The sequence below is a fragment of the Rosa rugosa genome, chromosome 1 (genome assembly GCF_958449725.1).
Source record: "Rosa rugosa chromosome 1, drRosRugo1.1, whole genome shotgun sequence".
Lineage (NCBI taxonomy): Eukaryota > Viridiplantae > Streptophyta > Magnoliopsida > Rosales > Rosaceae > Rosa > Rosa rugosa.
The window spans coordinates 50446086-50465778 of NC_084820.1; the positions used below are offsets into that span (position 1 = coordinate 50446086).

Below are 19693 nucleotides of genomic sequence, written 5' to 3' on the forward strand. Positions count from 1 at the left end.
AACGTACACCAGCTCGTAGAAGTGGAGCACTTCCGCCACAGTGGGCCCCTCGCACCCGGACAACCGCCACAGCGAGTTTATTGCCAGCATCAACCGCCGCATGTTGGGGCAAATCTGACCGAAGGCTAGGCCAAATTCGCACACCAGAATTTGGAGATTTGGTACCAGCGGGAGTGTCACTCCTTGGCGGAGTATCGCCTCGTGAACGGCCGCAAATCCCACTGGAAGAATCGACGCCTTCTCATCCACCGTCGGCGGGCGCAGTTTCACCGAGCCCGGCAGCCGGAACGTCCGCTTCATCTTAGTAACGGCGGCGACATTCATCCGCCCTCCTGCCTCGTCAACAGGGGTGCCATCCTGGAGGAACCACGCTGACTCAGCGTCCTCCCTCGCTGTTTCCTCGTCCCAAACGGAGCCGCTGGCAGCGCTATTGTTCGCCAAGCGCTCGTCGCGCCTAGCTTTGGCCGCAGCAGCCTCACCCGCCCTAGAGCTCTCTGGACGTGACGCACGACCCATGGCTACTTCCCAAGGTATGGTCTGTAGCGGCTCAACCTCTAGCGGTTCTGGCAGTGAGGTTCCTGCATGGGCAGACGGACGCAACGAGTCAATAAATATCCTATCCGCCGCGCTGAACGACACGTCAGACCCGGAATCCTCACTGCTCGAAATCTCTATGACGTTAGCCATCCCAAACCCTAAAATCCACACCAGTTAGCACAAACACAGATCTAGCCTATTCTTACATCAGTTATAGCCAAGAGCATCAAGAACAATTTACCCAGAAAATGCCAAAATAAGAACAAACACACTCAACCCAGATTCGACCATCTAGCAAATCCCTAAACACCAACTCTCTGCCAACCACCATAACCCAAACCCCCAAATCTCACTTTACACCTCAGAACACGCCAAAGCAAAACAGAAATCATCCCAAAAAAAAAAAACCAAAAACACCAAAACCCAGAATATAGCAGATCCAATGAAACAGGAAAAGAGGAAATCCAGATACCAACCTCGGTGGTGAAGCCCACGATACGATGGTGCACAGTAATATTAGGGGGGTGCGATGGTCGTTTCTTCGGGAACGGTATCTCTAAGCTCCGGCAACCTCTTTCTTCAATCTCGGACGAACAGAGCGAGAGGATGACGACTGTGAGTTTGAAGCTTTTACCAAAGTGTCAAATCTCGCTGGGTTTCCCCCCCTTTTATGTCCACATCAACGTGTTCTAAGCCGCCCGCTAAAAAAGACATCACACACCAGCCGTACACGTGTCACAAGTCTCCACTTACTCTCCGGATTAACCGAGGCGTCGCCTCAGTTACGAAATCCATAATTACTATCATTAATGGCGAGAAGACGGCCATGCTTAGGAGACAAGCCTCCACACGCTAACCCTCTACGGGTTGGACGCGTGTCAACCACCACCAGACGAAGCGTCTGGTGGAAGTAACCACTTGGGATGAGTTCGCCAACCGTCCGAAGTCTCCGCTGAGCGAATCCCCGTCAGCGGAACTTCTCCCTTGTCATCTTCCAAGTGATGAAGTATCCGCTGAGCTGATCCCCGTCAGCGGAACTTCTCCCTTGTCATCTTCCAAGTGATGAAGTATCCGCTGAGCGAATCCCCGCCAGCGGAACTTCTCCCTTGTCATATTCCAGGTGACGAAGTCTCCGCTGAGCGAATCCCAGTCAGCGGAACTTCTCCCTTGTCATCTTCCAAGTGATGAAGTATCTGCTGAGCGAATCCCCGCCAGCGGAACTTCTCCCTTGTCATCTTCCAAGTGACGAAGTATCCGCTGAGCGAATCCCCGCCAGCGGAACTTCTCCCTTGTCATATTCCAGGTGACGAAGTAACCGCTGAGCGAATCCCCGTCAGCGGAACTTCTCCCTTGTCATATTCCAGGAGACGAAGTCTCCGCTGAGCGAATCCCCGTCAGTGGAACTTCTCCCTTGTCATCTTCCAAGTGACGAAGTCTCTGCTGAGCGAACCCTGCCAGCGGAACTTCTCCCTTGCCATCCTGCAAGCTGGGCATCTTCAGCTACCCACCTCTAGCGGAACCCCCTTTTCAGCTTGCTAGCTGCGTATTTTGTTCAGCACTATCGCTCAACAAAATACCGCCGGGCACGTCTACCGGACGCTGCTTCCTGCTGTATTCAGCGGGGGGATATCCGCAAACGGCGAATCCCGAGGCCACGCCTCACTCTGACAACGACCGCCACGCGGCGTTACCGTCAGACCGTCCCTACGGGACACGGGGACTTGTCAACAGTCTACGACGGCCCTGATCAGGCACGTTGACCCCCGTCATGTGGGTACTAAAGCTTGGGCTCGCTACCCAACACCCTTTGCTCCGTGCAGCTCCCCCTCAACAAACAATTTGCCGACCATCCGGAGGTCTATCTTAGCCGGGGAGTGGGGGACTCCCTGGGGGGCCTAGCAGGGGCCCACCCGAAAGGGTATAAAGCGTTTGCTCAGTAAAACCAACAGTTGACAACGCACTGACGCTAATTATGCTCTTGCAAGTCTAGCGGAAGAAAACGCTTCAAACCGCCGAACAACTCCCCAACCAAGATTGCCCTCCTTGACTGGGGACTTGGGGGACTTGTACATACATGTACATTTGCAAGCATAATTAGCTCTAATGGGCTACGCTCATTGCACCGCCAAAGATACTAATTCCAACCAAAGGAATGACATGCAGACACACCGCCAGGCGGGCTACAGCCCCAACGTCGGACCACCTCCAGATCAGCGGCGACGCGCCGCCACGCGCCGCGCCAAGATGGCATCAGAAGCTTCTGTAACTGGGAACTAAAGCATATCAGTCCCACATCGAAAACAAAGAGAATATCAACCTCTTCCTCACCTATAAAAGGTTCTCTCATCTCTCCTCATTAATTACGCATTCAATACTTACCTACTGTTACTTTGTCAACATAAATACATTGACTAACTTAGGCATCGGAGAGTCGAAGACCGCCCAACGTGGTCTCCCTCTGACGCCCTTTGTATTTTACTTGACAGGTAGCCGGAGCTTCGAGAACAACACAAGTACCGATCCGCCCACCGGATCAGCGTTAACTAAGGTCCAGCTACCGCTGGACTTTTAGGCATCAACAGAATTAAAGTAATAGAAAAATAGAGGGGGTGTGTGAATAGAGAAAAATGGTGTGTGAATAGCACCACCCTTAGAATAATAACAAAATTTGAACAAACATTTTTTTTTTGAATAAGAAACATTTTTCTTAGAAAAGAAAAGAATTTCCATATTTTTTTTTTACCAAAACAAAAAATTTTAACCGACCCGGTTTGAATTGTAATTTCACCATATATACTACCGCCGTCACTTTTTTCTGGGACTGAGAAGGCCTCAAATCACCTTGGTTTTGCCTCTCCCTCTCTCTCCGTTTGATGAGTGATCGGTATAAAATGGACTTGGCCGAGCAACAGAAGAAAGGTACTGTTAACGTTAGTGATCCGTGGGGATCTCTAGTTAGCTATAAATAAAGAGAGAGAGAGATTTGACACAAGATGTATAGTGGTTCGCCTCCGCCTGAGCGGGAGACTACGTCCACTTGAAAGCTATACTAGTGTGTCGAGCCTTGCGGCCTAACAAGATTACAAGAGATGTAATGAATGTGTTGAGTTGTGGAAGGAGGCATTCCTTTTATAGATGAAGGAATGCCCTTCCTCTACCTATTCTTCGATGTGGGACAAGTTTCCACATATTTCTAGTCTAGAAAGCCTAGAAGCATGTAGAAAGCTATGTTGTGGTGGCATCTTGGCAAGGGCGGAAAGGTGGCTTCCCGGTGGCGGATTTGCGACTTCCGGATACCGCCGCGTAGCCTGAACATAGGGCTACACGATGCATGTCTCGGTTGGGCCTTGCCATGTCTTGTGGATGTCCCAAAGTGGGTGTTACTTATGCTTGGTGACGTAGTAAATACTCCATATTATTGGAGGTATGTACAGGTACTTACCTTGGAAGCAGTAGAAAGCAACTGACATCGATCGCCCATTTTGTGTTTTCAATAGCTTTTTGCATTGGTGTAGTCTGACTATATATAACACTAATGATCCACCTTTCAATATATCCAAGTTGCTTTCTTGTAGGAGATTTATTGTTTGGTTTCTTGTGATGGTAGTAACTGAATGTGTGATTATTTGATACCCTTTATGGTCTGCATTCCTTAACTGCATTGTTTCTTTGCTGGCTTTTGCTTCCTTCTTGATTGATCAAGTTACTATCTTTACATATTACATTGTGCCATACTCGATAAGAAGAAGAAAAGTATTTTCTAGTGCATTCTGATATGCAATCATTAGAATTGATAGTCTTTCCAAGGAGAGATATTTGGCATGAAGGAAGACTCAATATACTCCGGGTAGTGCTTACTCGATGCAATTCAGGGGACTTCTGAGTTCTGATTATCTACTCATTGCTATAATATGTTCAAAGATCGTCGGACCGGTGATTCACTGTAAAGGAAGTGCTGAATTTCAACTATGTTTATTTATTTATGTACTTGTTTCTTTTATGTTCTAGGAAAAAGAATAGGGACTTAGTAGGTCATTGCTCTTGACAGTTCATATTGCTGTATACACTAATGTGCACCTCTGTCTTGCCTTTGCCATCTTATCTAGTGTTCAATCAAAATATCTTGGTCTGTATCTGAAATTTGCACAACATTCTGTAGTAGTCATTCTTTTTGTATCTCAATACTGAATAACAATATGTAGATTCATGTGTTGCAGTTGAATGATTGGTTGACGAAATATTTGATGAATATTAGTTTTGTCTTTGATTTCAGTCTAGATAGAGAGTAAATATAGAATTAAATCCATAGAAAATGAAGAAGAGGTCTCATGCCAGAGAATGGCATCACAAGTTTAGTAAGCATAGAAAGACATAACTATATTTAGGAAGCATGATTCGATATTAAAAGAGGAAGGGACTAACTTACAAGTTTGTGGGAGTCAAGTAAAAAGAATTCTCACGCTGGAGCATGACATAGCAATTTCCATTCATTATGTCATAAAATATCTAAGATGTTGAATAAATGAACTAGATCCAGTAAACTATGTTGGAGTCATCCATTTTTATCACAAATGGCTTTGGACCTTTTACCACAATCTCATTCATGTCCAAAGAAACTTAACAAGACATTTAAAAATTCATATATAGTTATCAAGACTTCTATATATTCAATTGATTTTCCAGAAGGAGACCAATTTAGACCTCAATAATGTCATTGAATTTTAATATACGTTTCTGAGCATAGTTTTCAATTTTAATCGTGCCAGAAGAAGAGGTGATCGTTTCCTTTTTTCTTTTCATTCTCTTTTTCGTGGTATTATTAACTCATAGACCAGGAAATTTGAGGCATAGTCTCACTGACTCACCTTCCCTCCCCCATTTTTTTTGGGTGACGGAGATACCATTTGGCCCAGAGGTTGTTTGTAGAGGATGTTCCTTTACGTGTTTATTTTTAGGGACAATTTGGCTGAGAGGTTGTTTCTAAAGCATAGTGCTTCTGAGAGAGGGAGATATCATTTGAACCAGAGGTTGTTCGTAGCTCTACTTGTGTTTTATTTTCAGCGAGCAGTTAGCCAAGAAGTTGTTTCTAAAGTACAGTACAGTCTCGTTGTTGCACCTTCCTCTCCAATTTGTTTGGGGGAAAGGGGATACCATTCAGCCCAAAGGTTGTTTGTAGAGGATTTTATCTGTTTGTGTTTGATTTTTAGTAACCATGCTATATTGGACAACCCTCCAAAGATCATACATTCATACTAGTATCTCAGGAATTTTCAAAGACCAAGTTACAAGTCAGGCGTTCATCTTCCTACTAGTTGAATATACTATTCTTGTCAAGATGAAAAACATGAAAACCAACGTACTTATAGATGAAGTTGTTATTGGTCTTTTTCGACATATTTGTATAATGAATACTTCTATATTTGGGCCAGGTCTAAACTATTTGTAGAATGACTACGTCTATAAGTGGGCCGTAATTGTACATAAGCGGGCTGTCTGCATTTCTATTGGATGATGATACTTCTTAGATTTTCTCAAGATACATATCTGCTTTTTTCATGGGCATGCCACATACTATAGATATTAATATGGGGGATAATGACCACTTACCCATAGAATACCAAAATACACCCCATACACTCCACCAACTTATTTTCAACCCCATTCACACAAAAGTTTTCTCTTTTTCTCCCAATTATTCCTTTCACTTAATGTTTATACCATTAGTACCCTTCTCTCTCTCCAATTCTTGCTTTTACTAGTATTACTTTACCTTTTGATGAAACGTGGTGGGCCCATCTTGAACTTATTTGTTTAGATATAATTACAGCTAAAATGCATCCTCTATATTCGACGGTAAACAGTTAGTTTTACTATTCATAATTTCGATCATTGACAGACTTAAATTAAATGCTATTTGTAAGAACACTAGCAAAAAATTGAAAAAAGAAAGAGAAAAGTTGAAAAAATTGAAAGACTATAGAGAAAATCTTAACAGAGAAACTCCCAACTACTGGGATATTATTTATAGACTCCAAACCAGGATCTATAAATTAGAAGAAGATATTGACAATCTTTTATATGTACTTGAAGAGGAACAAAAACCTCTTGACTACCTGAGCATTGGTTAGATCCGCAAATCACTGGTATCTGAGCTTGTAAAATAGCTCAGCAGGGGAATCCCCAATGGGGACAATGTCTGATTTAATAATAGAGAGACTGAATTCTCTATTAAAATCTTCTGATGAAAAATATCAGATCCTGCAGAAAGAAATATCTAGATATCAAGAACATCTAGAAAAAATTCCTGTTATAATCCATCAATTAGAAAAATTGGAAAACAAACTGGATTATATCAAAGATCTTCCAAAAACGGAAGAAGAAAAGCTAACAAGTGTTAGTAGAAAAATCAATGAACAGCAAAAAACGCTGGATTCTATGAAAAATATACTGAAGGACAAGAAAGTGCCTACAGTAAAACCAAAGAAGGCTAATGGATTCAAACCATTAGAAAGACCAGAAAAGAATCCTGTTCCAAACATGATTTTTCTGGATCCCTCAACTAGTTCTACTAGTATTCGGTATGAAAAGCCGAAAGAAACTCGAGATGTCAATATGATGAGCATCTTCGGGAAAAAGAAAGGAGTTCAACTCCTAAAGGCTGAAGAATTTGAATACAATGAAATCGAGCATGAGGTAAAAAACGCCTCAATTCCAAAGCTAGATTTCAAACAAATTTACAAAAGGGGAACGTTTGACCTGATGGATAGCCATCATTTCAAATTACTTGAATTTACAACCCCCTCTACAACAGGAGAAACAGATCTACTACTGATCACTCCTGCTGAAGTTGCCCGAGCAAAAGCAAAAAATTATCAATTTATGCACATTGGAGCAGTCCAAGTAGCCATAAAACTTCTTGCTCGAGAAGGCATAAACTGTTCAGTTCTATGTGTCCTACAAGACAATAGACTAACAGATTTTCAAGCTAGTCTTTTGGGAACCCTTGAAGCATCTCTGTGCAACCAAGTAGCATATTTCAACTGCTTCCCCAACTTCTCAACAAGCTTGAAAGATGCAGCTCACTGTCTAAGACTGAGAGTCAAGACAGATGGCATATCCATGAAAAATGATATGCAAGAATTGGCAATAGTATACAGGATATACTATAAACTGATGAGTACTACAGTAGAGCCAAAGACAAGGATATCAAACATCCCTGGTCTTACTACTGGATTCCTCACCAGTCAGAAGAACCATTCACAACAGATCCACAAGGTTACTTGGAATGAAGTAACGTTTCCTATTGAATGGAAATTATCTGGTCCGAAGCTACCAGCAGAAAGTGCAAAAGCTAAAATTTATGAAAGTAGAAAGACTGGAGAAATCAGTCTAAATTTTGACAATCACAGAAAAAGTGATGTTTGTCCTGAAAATTTCAGGATAAACAAAAATCTTCTCAGAAGAAGTTACAGCACTAGAGAAGCTAGTGTCAGTGGCACAAAAAGCTCTGAAGAAACATCAGAGTCCATATCCATCACTGAAGAAGAATTGGAAGCTGATCTAAGCAGACCAGCTAATATGTTTAGAGCACAAAAGCTCTATGATCTCTATGAAGAAGCAGAATTTTGCGAAAATCCTGAAAGATTAGAAAAACTAATCGAAGAAATGAAAAACTTCAATCCAGGAAAGGAAAGAAAACTCCTTCCCTACCAAGATATTGAAATGGAAGAAGGAGAAAGCTCTAAAACTTCCATCACCAGAGAAAAGGGAAAAGTGAAACTCCCTATACAGAAGGCCCCTACGGGCAGAAATGGAGAAAGAAATTCTCAGAGATTTGTCCCAGAGGACAAGATACCCAGAGTACCAATTTCCAACTATGGTATCTGGCTAGATTTAGATAAAGCTCTAGACAAGAGAAAAACTCTTGACTAATGGGTAGACAGCCTGATGATGGCATCTGCTCTAACTCTTGGAAAATTTGAAGCTCCTGATCTTCAGATGTACTTTGAAACTACTCTCACTGGAGTAGCTAAAAAGTATTACTATTCTTTCAAAGAAACAGCCAGAGGAAAAGAATGGCTGGAAGAAATCAAAACTTTAAAATCTCCGTATGATTTTGCAGCACCACTGTACGATCAGTTCTGTGGAGATCTTGCAAATATGAGTGAAAAGGCTAGAGAAACGGCCAAATCAAATATCTATGCTCTCAAAATTTGTGACATGAGATATTTTGAAGAATACTTGAATGAATTTCAAGAATATTACTGTACAATTGGTGAACTAGAAAATACTGATCTAGTCAACCTGTTGCACAGGAAACTCCCTGAACCATGGAGAACAGCTGTGCGGGAAAGCATAGCAGAAAAACCAATTGAAAGATTTTCAGTTGGAGGAATTGCCGACAGAATCCGGCAACTGTTGAAAGAGCAATGCAAAGCCAATCTTAGAGCTAAGATGGCCAAGAAACAACTCAAAGGAGTTGAAAATTTCTGTTACGGAATACTAGATATGCCAACCAACTGGGGATGCCATGAAGCCAAGTTCCACAGAAAGAAGAAAGGAAAATATTACTCTAAAAAATTCAAAAAGAGTAATCAAAAAAAGAATTGGAAATTCAAGAAAAGTTCCAATTACAAGAAAAATCAGGATGAAGATCCAAAAAAGAAATTCTTCAAGAAAAAGAAGAATACTCATCAACATAAACAACCAAGCAAGAAAGCTTGCAGATGTTGGTTATGTAAAGCTGAAGGGCACTATGCCAATGAATGCCCGGAAAAGGGTAAAAGATCTACTAAGGCTCTCTTTGAAGAATATGAGCAAATAGTAGAAATAGCAAATATGAAAGGCTACGAAATAGCCTATTCCGATGATGAAGAAGACGACAGGTCAGTTTACTCTGCCTGGTCTGAAGAAAAAGATTCATCTGAGTCTGAGACAGATTCTGAAGTAGAGTACTTCGAATCCAGACAAATGAATGTTTTGAAAATCAAAAACTGAGAAGAAAGTAAGACAGAATCTTTAATGTCTTCTTATCAGGTGAACCCTGGTACATTCGTTTGTGACTACTGCTTATGTCACGAAAAGAATGGTCTCCCTATGTTTTGTGAAGAGTCAAAAAAGACTTATCACAAAGAATGCTTCATAGCTGAAGCAAGAAGAAAAACCAAGAATGGTCTTGTAAGCCAACTGGTTGAACAAGAATATGAAGAATATTTCTCTGAACAAAAAGAGAAAGAAGTAGAAACTTTGTTCCAAAAAATTATGGAACCATCTTCCTCAAAAATAAAGGGAGAAAGCATCGATGAAGAAAAAATCGACGACGATATTGAACTGGTTGAAACACCAGAAAATGTTCCAGAAGAATGTAAACCATTCATTCCAAAGGAACAAGCTCAAGAAAATGAGCTTCAGCAATTGAAAGTCGTCTCTACAAGTAGATACAGCAACTACATAGAGATTGAACTAAAATTCCCTGATCACAAAAAATATCATCTACATGACTTTGTAGATAATGGATCAGGATTTACAGTTGCAAAAAGATTTGCAATTCCAGAGAAACTCTGGAAAGAAGAAAAGAAAACAGCTACTGGTGTTACTTTTGATGGAAGCCATCTCACCATGAATAAAGTAGCGAAAAATGTTCATATCACCATTGGTGGAGGAACATTTACCATCCATAATGTCTGGCAATCTGAAGGCCAAGGCGCAGATTTCTTGTTGGGTATGATTTCATTCTCCAACAGAGATTTATTCAGGATGAAGAAGCAATAGGCTTCAGAAAAGGAGAACGGGTGTTCTGGGCTGATAGGCTTATTCAGGCCAAAAGTATTGTAGGTCCAAACTTTACTACCCAATATCAGAGATCGCAACAGAATAGTGGTGATCTTACCCCCTACAAACCCAAATTTGAACCCATACTCCAAATCAAACAACAAGAAGAATTACTTGTTGAAGAATCTTCTGACGAAGAAGAAGAAGCAGAAACTAGTGAAGAAGAAGAAGCTAGTTTCATTCATGAGCATAACCTCAAGCACTTTCAGAATAAGCTTGAGTCTCAGAAAATTCCCACTCTTGAAAGAATCAAGAAACTCCTCGAGCAGAACATCGATGTAGATCCTCAGAAGTTTTGGGAAAAAGACCCAGTGAATTAAGATTGCATGACATGAATGCTATCTGTCATGTCAAAGCCATTCCTTAATACAAAGAGGAAGACCAAAAAGAATTCAGAAAAGATATTGAAGATCTCCTGAACAAGAGATTAATTCAACCTTCCACTAGCCCTCATCATGCTCCAGCATTCTACGTGAGAAATCATGTAGAAAATCTAAGAGGAAAAGCTAGAATGGTGATTGACTACAGAGATGTCAACAAAAAGACTGTCAAAGACGGTTATCAAATTGCTCAAGTAAGAGTACTGATCAACCAGCTCAGAGGAGCTAAAGTCTTTTCAAAATTCGATGCAAAGTCGGGTTTTTGGCAGGTCAAGATGCATCCTGAGAGTGTACCTCTCACTGCATTTGGAACACCTCAAGGACATTACGAATGGTTAGTAATGCCTTTTGGTCTAAAGCAAGCTCCCTCCATCTTCCAGAGGAAAATGGATAATATCTTCAAACATGTTGCGGAGTTCTGCGTCGTCTACATAGATGACATTCTAGTCTTCTCCAAAAACAGAGAAGAACACATGAAACACCTCCATGAGGTTGTAAAGCTGATAGTTCAGCATGGAATTATCCTAGGTGAAAAGAAAATCTTCTTTATCCTTGATGAAGTTGATTTCCTAGGAATAAATATCAAGAATGGAGTGATAAAACTCCAACCTCATATCCTTGAGAAAATCTGGAAATTCCCAGATAGAATTCCTGATGCCAAAAGTCTAGAGAGATTCCTTGGTGTCATAAATTATGGGAGAGATTTCATCCCCAAGATCTCAGGGTTAACAGCAATGTTATCGCCTAAAACGAGTTCCAAAAGAAAATGGAACTTCACAGAAGATGATGAAAAAACTGTGAAGCAGATAAAAAATCTCTGCAAAAACCTCCCTCCTCTTCAACAACCAGAAGAAAATGATGAGATTATCCTCCAAACAGATGCGAGTGATAATTACTGGTCTGGTGTAGTCCTGGCGAAAGCGCCTGGAACTAACATTGAAAAGATCTGTAAATTTTGTAGTGGCAAGTTCAGCCCTGCAGAACTAAATTATCCCACAGGGGAAAAAGAAATTTTGGCTGTTAAGAAAACTATTTTAAATTCTCCAGCTTTTCTTGGAAAACCCTTTACTGTCCGCACCGATTGTGCCAGAGTAAAGAATTTCAAAAATTTCAAACTTGATAAAGCTGCTGATAGAGGAAGACTAGCTAACTGGCAATTATTCCTTAACCAATATGATTATGTTGTTGAATTAATTGCAGGAAACAAAAACTATCTTCCAGACGCCTTAACAAGAGAATTAGCCATGTTCAGCAAAAGAAATGATGACGACGACGAAGGTCGCAATCCCAGAAGCAGAAGAGCTGGGAAAGAACATGAAACCAATGAGGATCCCAAAGAAAAAATCCTCAAAAGATTTCTGCTAAGTCCAAGAGGCTTAGCCACAACTGATCAATCCCAGGGTAAATGATTGACTAGCCCGTCTCAAACGGCAGACGGTAAAGGCTCAGCAAGACCGTTGACGGCTGTTGCTTTGCCAAAAAGCAAACCTACTCCAACTGGAGTAATAAATGTTTTCAATTATGAACTTCGAACTTTCGATACTCCTGTGTTCAGAACTGGCAGGAGATTAGCTTATCACCAGAAGGCAATTCTGGATAATCTTTTATTTGCCTTTCAGGAAAGAAACAGTGGTCTAATGTTTCCAGCCCTATTTGCATTAGCTGAAGAACTATACGAGAATGCTAGACCACAGTTCGAAGAATTACAGCAGAGTGCTGTCAAGAAAGAAAAAATTCACTTCCTAGAAGATCCTGAAAGTGCTAGGGTCCCTATCATAGCACTCAAAGAATCAGACTGGCATGAATTCCACTGTCTGATAGGAAGTCATAATTCTGAAGATCGTATTCCTCCAACCCTCTTCATCATAGCAGGACCTTATGTTGGAAGATACCTGGTAAATGTTCAGAGTGAACATCCACAAGAACACAAGCTTTGGCTTGTTGAAAATGGTTTCGTCCATAATCTGTGGACTAAGACCAATGATGATCTCAAAGGCTTGCCCCCAATCCTTGTCAACACAGTCAAGAACATAAGAAAAAATGACTGTACTCTTCGTTTGAAGTTCAGATCTACCCCCCCCCCCCCCAGAATGGATCAAAAAGGCAAATGGTGAGGTTGAATATATTCCTCCATATCATTATGTGAGAATTATTCAAAGACAATATCTTCAACCTGCCTGTGTTGGGTACAATGGCCAACCAAACTCAAGCATCCCTTGGATGAAAGCCATGGCCCTAGAATATATCAAGAAGATCATCTCTGAAGATATCAACAATACCTTCCTGGCAGCAGGAGAAAAAACTATTATCACTGCTTACGATCATCCTGACGTAGTCAGCAGTGACCTGTTCCTATCTCTCACCAGAAAAGAGATAGACTCGACAATGGCATGCATGCATTGGGTGGAAAAACTTGAAATTGACAACCACTACAAGATGTATGTTGATACAGATGTCGAGGACAACGCAACAACCGGCAGAATGGCCCAAGCTGACAACGACTCCTTTGTCTTAGGCCACAATTCTGAAACAGACGAGAACATGTGAAGCAACAGGTGTAGAAAACACCGAAAGTACTTTTGGACTCTTCCCAAAAGTTACTTTTGCTTTTCAAAAAGAGAAGGTGAAAAACATTTCACCCAAAGGGAACCTGCCTTTTCCTTGTCCGACCTCCACCAACAGGAGCACTCAGGAAAGCAGGAAATCACGGAGTCATCCTGTACATTTTATGTTTTTGAATTCCAGTTTGAAGTCCGCTCCCTATATAAGGAGCTTTAGTTTCATTTGTGAAGTATCGAAAAATCCCCACACAAAAGAACTTCCACCATCTGTAAAATAGCTTAAAAACTTGAGCAGAAGAGTCTTCTCTCAAGAAGTAGCAGTGTGATCTTTCTTTCCTGTCTAGTGTGAAGTGTGCTTCTATGTACAAGTAAGTACTGTAATCATTCTCATGGATAGCTAAACAACTTTTTAGCTGTTTACCTGAGAATGAGGCTCTGAATTCTTGGCTTGTAATTATGTTTAAATAAATATTTTCAGTGTGCTCATCCACTTCGTCACGTCGTGTTATTTACAAATTATATGTTGTTATTAATTATGTTCTTGCCTTTATCCTATAAAACCTGCAAGTTCAGAGTTTCTGTTTCTTAGGAAGATTTGCCTCAGCTTAGGATAAAAACAAACAGCAGTGATTCCACCTGTTAAAGTAACCGTTAGGCAGGAAGCCGTTAGGTGAAAAACTTAGGCATGTTGAAGGCTAGTTTTGTTTTTTTTCAAAAGTTTGAACAGGTTTTTCAAAAGAAAAAGTGATTTTGGACCCAAAAGTCTGCATAGGATATCTTTGGCACTACCCTAAAAGGAACTACCCTTAGGAGTCTTTTCCCCTAAAGTTTGTGTATCTGGGCAAAATACCAACTTGGTTGATTGAATGGGCAAAATACATCTTGTTTTTGGGCAAAACGGGCTTAACCCCTTAATATGGAGATTTGGAAAGTTATCTACCTAGTGTATATTGGGTTGCATCTTGATGTATCTTGACTGTATAGCACCATCAATTCTTTTCAGAACTGTGCTTGTATTCGTTTTATATTGTTGCTTTCTATGTGGTTTGCCAAATATCAGAGTTCGGAATTTTTGTGTAATTATACCAGGCTACTAGCAGTCTCCAATGCCGAATGGGCATGACAGATTACTTGAAAACCCTTGCTATTGCTTCTTTTTGGCATATTCACTATTCAGATCAAAATTTTGTCAATTTTGGAAACTTGTCCAAATTTTGTTGTTAAGGTGCATCTTCGACACATCTCACATGTATAGTACCATTGCTTCTTGTGTTGACTAAATGAGTTTATAAATTTGGATTTGTTCATACACTTGGTATGACTAAAGTTATACTTATGAATGCTTGTGTGAATTTACCAGCACTCTTCCACGTGCCTACGTGCATGTGAAATTGCTATTTCTGTCTTTTCCATTTTTTTTTTTTTCAGATATAGGTGGTTCACAATGGTCTTTCTTTTTCTGTTTATTTTTAGTAACGATGGTATTGGACAAAGCAAAACTAACATACTGGATTGTTGTTTGCAAAGGCCTTATCACATTTGTTAGTGATCCTATACTGATATTAATTATTTCTCTTTATTATCTAATCAGTTGAAATTATTTCTCTTTTGAGGATGTCCTTTTATCTGTTCTCTTTTCCATTTGTCCTGTAGTATACACATAAAAAACTTACAATATTTATTAAGAATGCAGTGTATGTAAAAATTGTTTACTATAAGGCATTGAATGCTGGTTGTTTTATCATCATCTGGATGATAATTTACAGGTGAGTCGTTATTGCTCCAAAAGCCTCCATGAACTGTTGGCAGAGGAGTGGGAAAAAGGAAGCGGTGAAGATCAGTGGAATAAAAGGTGGACGGGAGCCCTTGTTAGGGCTTACAACAGAGCAGATGATGCACCAGATACAGTTGGATCCACAGCTGTGGTAGTGATTCTGTCAGCCTGTCAGATCATTGTTGCCAATTGCGGTGACTCTAGGGCTGTGCTTTGTCGTGGAAATCAAGTGATCCCTTTGACTGTCGACCACAAGGTTAATCCACAAATTTCTGATCTCTCTCCCCTTTCCCCCCCCCCCCCCCCCCCCCCCCCTTTTCTACATTATGACAGTTAAGTGTTAAAGCCGAAAACTGTTAAGAGGCTATTCTTTGATGGGATTCTGTTTTTATAAGAATTATTATGTTACCAACTCGATTTAAGTTTCTTCTTCTCCTTGTTCGGGAGAATACAGAACATTAATGGATGTTCCAAGTGATAGTAATGAATATTTTGCATCTGTGTCTGGGACTTGTCTTACCTTTAATCTGCTTATGCTTCTATAGTTCTATTCTACTAAGTTATATGCAGGATGGAGTTTCGTATTATTGAGCCATCTAACCGCTATTAAGGTATCTTGTTCTTGTATTTGTACCTCACATCTCTGCCTTGCTCTACATAAGCAAACATATGTTTATAATTTAATAGTGTAGAACCCTGCATAACATAGACACCTGCGAGGTATTGTTTCTCGGAGTTGAACCAAGGCCTTCCCAAGCCTTTGTAGGCATGCTGCAAAATCAAATATACATATGGAACTTTTACAAGGCCTACTATATATTGGGTGCAATTTGTACTTACTTTCATGAAGACACTGAGACTGTCTACTCTTTGCAGCCTGACAGAGACGATGAAGTAATTAGAGTTACTGAAGCAGGGGGCAGGATTCTGTATGTTGGATGCCCTACAGTTGAGGGGGTTCTCACTATGACAAGAGCAATAGGTTTGCTTTACCCTTCCACTCCTTTTCCCTTTTTTTACTCGTTGCTTATGAGCAATATTATCAACAAGCAGTATTAATTTAACTTTTAATCATGTTTCTGAATTGTGAAACCTTCAATGCACTTAGTTATGTGTATCAGAGCTAATTTGACTCTACTTCCCATAGTTGTCATGCCAACGTTTTATTTTGTAAACCCTTTTCTTGTTCTATTTGAACAAGGTCTTTCAACTTTTTCCTGCTAGTTCCAAAGACTTCATAGAAATGCTGCTGAAACCACATGTTTCACCCTATTTTGTAAGGCTGTTCAATATTGTGTTTGGTACATACAAGTTCCCTCGTGTTTTTTGGCAATATTATTAAACTGTTTCCATATTCATTTTCAATAATTTAAAATGACTACTGTTTATGCGATCAAATCAAGCAACTAAACTCATTCTATTTTTGGACAATAGCACCTAAACTCATTCAGAGCCTAAATAACATGCACGTTTATATTTCCCTGATTTAGGTGACCAAGATCTAAAGCCGTGGATTATTTCAGAGCCAGAAGTTACTGTTTTGACCAGAACTGATACTGATGAATGCTTGATTCTGGCGAGTGATGGCTTATGGGATGTGATGTCTAATGAAAAGGTGATGGCGATGGCTCGCAGGATGCTGAGGGAGCTTCGCAATCAGTATGCAACGGCAGCCAATGGATCAGTCGGCCCAGCACAGTATGTTGCAGAAGAAGTCCTCAAGAATGCTCTTCAAACTAGTACTGATAACGTTTCCATTATTGTTGTTGACCTGAAAAGGCTGAGGAGAAGGATGCAACAAAAGGCAGAAGCCGATATATGAGGATAGAAGTTCAAATCGTTTTGGACTGGCCTTTTTTGTAAAACCATAATACATGCTCACAACATATGCACAACAATCATAAAAGGATCAAGGCTTACCTTCAGCAATAACAGACATGGATTCCATCTTATGCAGCTGCTAAACACGATCACTGAATAATGGTCTTCTGTTACTTACCAACTTGCTTCTCAATGGACAGAACTTATGCAATAGTCGTGGTAGTAATCAGGGACCAATTTATCTATATATATAGGAGACTTAAACCTCAAGAAGCTTCCCATTAAAGCTATCCATATCGGTTTAGGTTTCCTAGTTAGATTCTTAATGTAACACTTCATTGTAGTCTTTCTTGCAGACTAAGAATAGGATTACTTACCTTAATGAATAGATACACTCTTCCATTAAGTTAAAAGTATTGATTTACAGTTTGTATCCATGTTAAACTAGGATTGATATTAAGCTAATCATCAATTACTTTATGATGATATGTGTTATGTCCATATTTGATCTTACATTTTTGTCTTTGAGTACTCCTAGCGGATGTTTCATATATATGGAATTGAACCGGAATTATTAAAGCTGATCTATTCGATCTATTTGAACTTTTAGAAATCTTTCTGCATATGATCAGGTGCAATTTTAAATGCATCTGTAGTTTGAATACTGATTTGTTTCACCCGGTCAAGGAAAGAAAACAACTTAAAAAATTTGTAGGACCTTGTTACTAATTAAGGAAGGTAGACCAAATTTGCAGGATTTTCAAGGGTGAGGAGGTATATATGGTAAGAAAGCTTGCTAATGTTTCACTTAAAATCTTATACCCATTGAGCTGTTGTACCCTATATGTGTTTGAACTGGTAATCAAGAAATCCTTAATTCAGCAATGCAATTTTATCTAACATAGCCTTGGGAGTTCTCTCATGTTTAATAGGTATTTCCAATACTTGAGATGCTAACTGAAGAAGACACTTGTGATGAAAATGAATAAAATTTCCACTATTAAAATTACCAAGTTTTTTCCTTTTCAGGTAGGCAATTTATTTATTAGAAAATTACATAGTAGCACCTGACCAAATATATAAACACAGAAAACCCACCTTTAATTTGTTTTATACAAATAAGGACACAAGCTCAGGCCCAAAACGAAATGAAACAGGCCTGGCTTCGAATTTTGATAGAAACTGACTAAAATGCCCAGTTTTCATTACAATTTACGCTCATGCCACTGGGCATAATACTCAACGACCGAAACCGGAATTCCCAAAACACAAAACGCCTAAACCCAAATCAGAAACTCTAAAATCTCCAGCGACGGATCCAAAACGCTCTGCAAGATCTCGGAAGCAGTAGCACTCAGCTTGAATCCGGCTCCAATGGAGGTTGGTAAGGTAAGCTCTTACTCCAATTTTGCTGCCTTCGTTTATGTTTCTTCGAATTAGGATAATGAAGAAGAGGAGGTAGGAGTAGCAGTAGAATCGATTGAAACCTCCAAAGCTGAGCAAATCAAAAGTAGCAGTAGAATCGAAACCTCCAAAGTTTGATTTCGTTCTGATTCAATTCGGATCTAATAGCGAAATTGAGCTTTATTTTTGGATTTTGTTTGCTTTGATCTGACTGTTTGATTAGTCATCTTCCAGATTGTTCATCGATAGATTCCATATGTTTCAGTAATATATCTGATTATATGGCATCGTTTTCTGAATTTATTTCCTCAGCCAAAGGTATGCTGCTACTCTATTAATACGCAGCTGCTCTTTTGATTTCGGATTCAACTGCTAATATATACATTCGCTTATGGGCCTTAGAATTGTTGGTGATAAAGAATAAAAGCCCTTACTTTGGCTTAATTAGTTTGGTTTCCTGGATTGCTAATCTTAGTGTCAGATTATGCTGCTGTTGCAGTATGGCATTACTTCAGTTTACTAGATTCTCTAAATGTCAGGTTTCACATGGTTGATTGATTTTAGTATATGCCATGTAAATTTGTACTAGATGCAAAGACTCATTGGAGGAAGTTTGATTAGGTTCTGGTGTAGAGATATTCACACCATGAATATTTGAAACTTGATATGATTCTGTCAAATCTGTCAAATTATCAATGTAGACTTGATTTTAGTTTACTTGTTAGGATTTGATTGTTCTTTTGTGCATGTGTTTGATGCTTAATTGTAAACCTTGCTGGCTGATTTTGATGTTTTTGTTAGCTTAATTGTGAAATCTGATTTGATTGTTGTCTAATGATGGTGATGATGGGACTGATTTTAGCCTATGTATGTTTTACTGATTCAGCTACTGTATGCTAGAATTTTCTTCGTTACAGTATGCTAGAATTTTCATCTTAATTAGACAGTTGACTATAGTTTCCTATACTTCCCGTGGTTTGTGTTTTTGCCACACTTTTTTGCCTTGTTTTCCATTGACTCTGTTTTCATATTAATTCTGTTGGCATTTATTTGAACTTGACTGAGTTATTAATGATGCACAAAATTACACAGAGGCCTTGTCACAGTAGCAAGTAAAGATTGACACTGTTAAATCAATCTTCCCAATCATAAACATTGTTTTTTCATCAATAGGAATGCTTATAAACTTATATGGCGGAATAATATTTTGAGTGTACGGAGAGCCACTCGGAGAGGAAGACTGATGCAGAATGTTGGGAAAAACACGCACTCTTTAGTTTCTACTTTTATGATAGTTTGACAGCGACACTTTACTCCAGTCACATTTACGTTTGTGTCAGTGAATTATTTGGTCTGTGTTTGAGCAAAATATACTGCTACTGTCT

General features: G+C 39.8%; 1 protein-coding gene across 1 annotated transcript in view; it reads left to right on the forward strand.

Moving 5' to 3' along the window:
- The window catches only part of LOC133729968 (probable protein phosphatase 2C 6), a 28279-nt gene extending 11344 nt beyond the window's left edge, over positions 1–16935 (forward strand). Inside the window, exons 2-4 of the mRNA XM_062157593.1 lie at positions 15076–15339; positions 15960–16065; positions 16574–16935. Of these exons, the coding sequence (XP_062013577.1) occupies positions 15076–15339; positions 15960–16065; positions 16574–16905 (702 nt within the window). The 3' untranslated portion in view covers positions 16906–16935. The remainder of the gene's footprint in view (positions 1–15075; positions 15340–15959; positions 16066–16573) is intronic.
- Positions 16936–19693: the final 2758 nt, after the last annotated feature.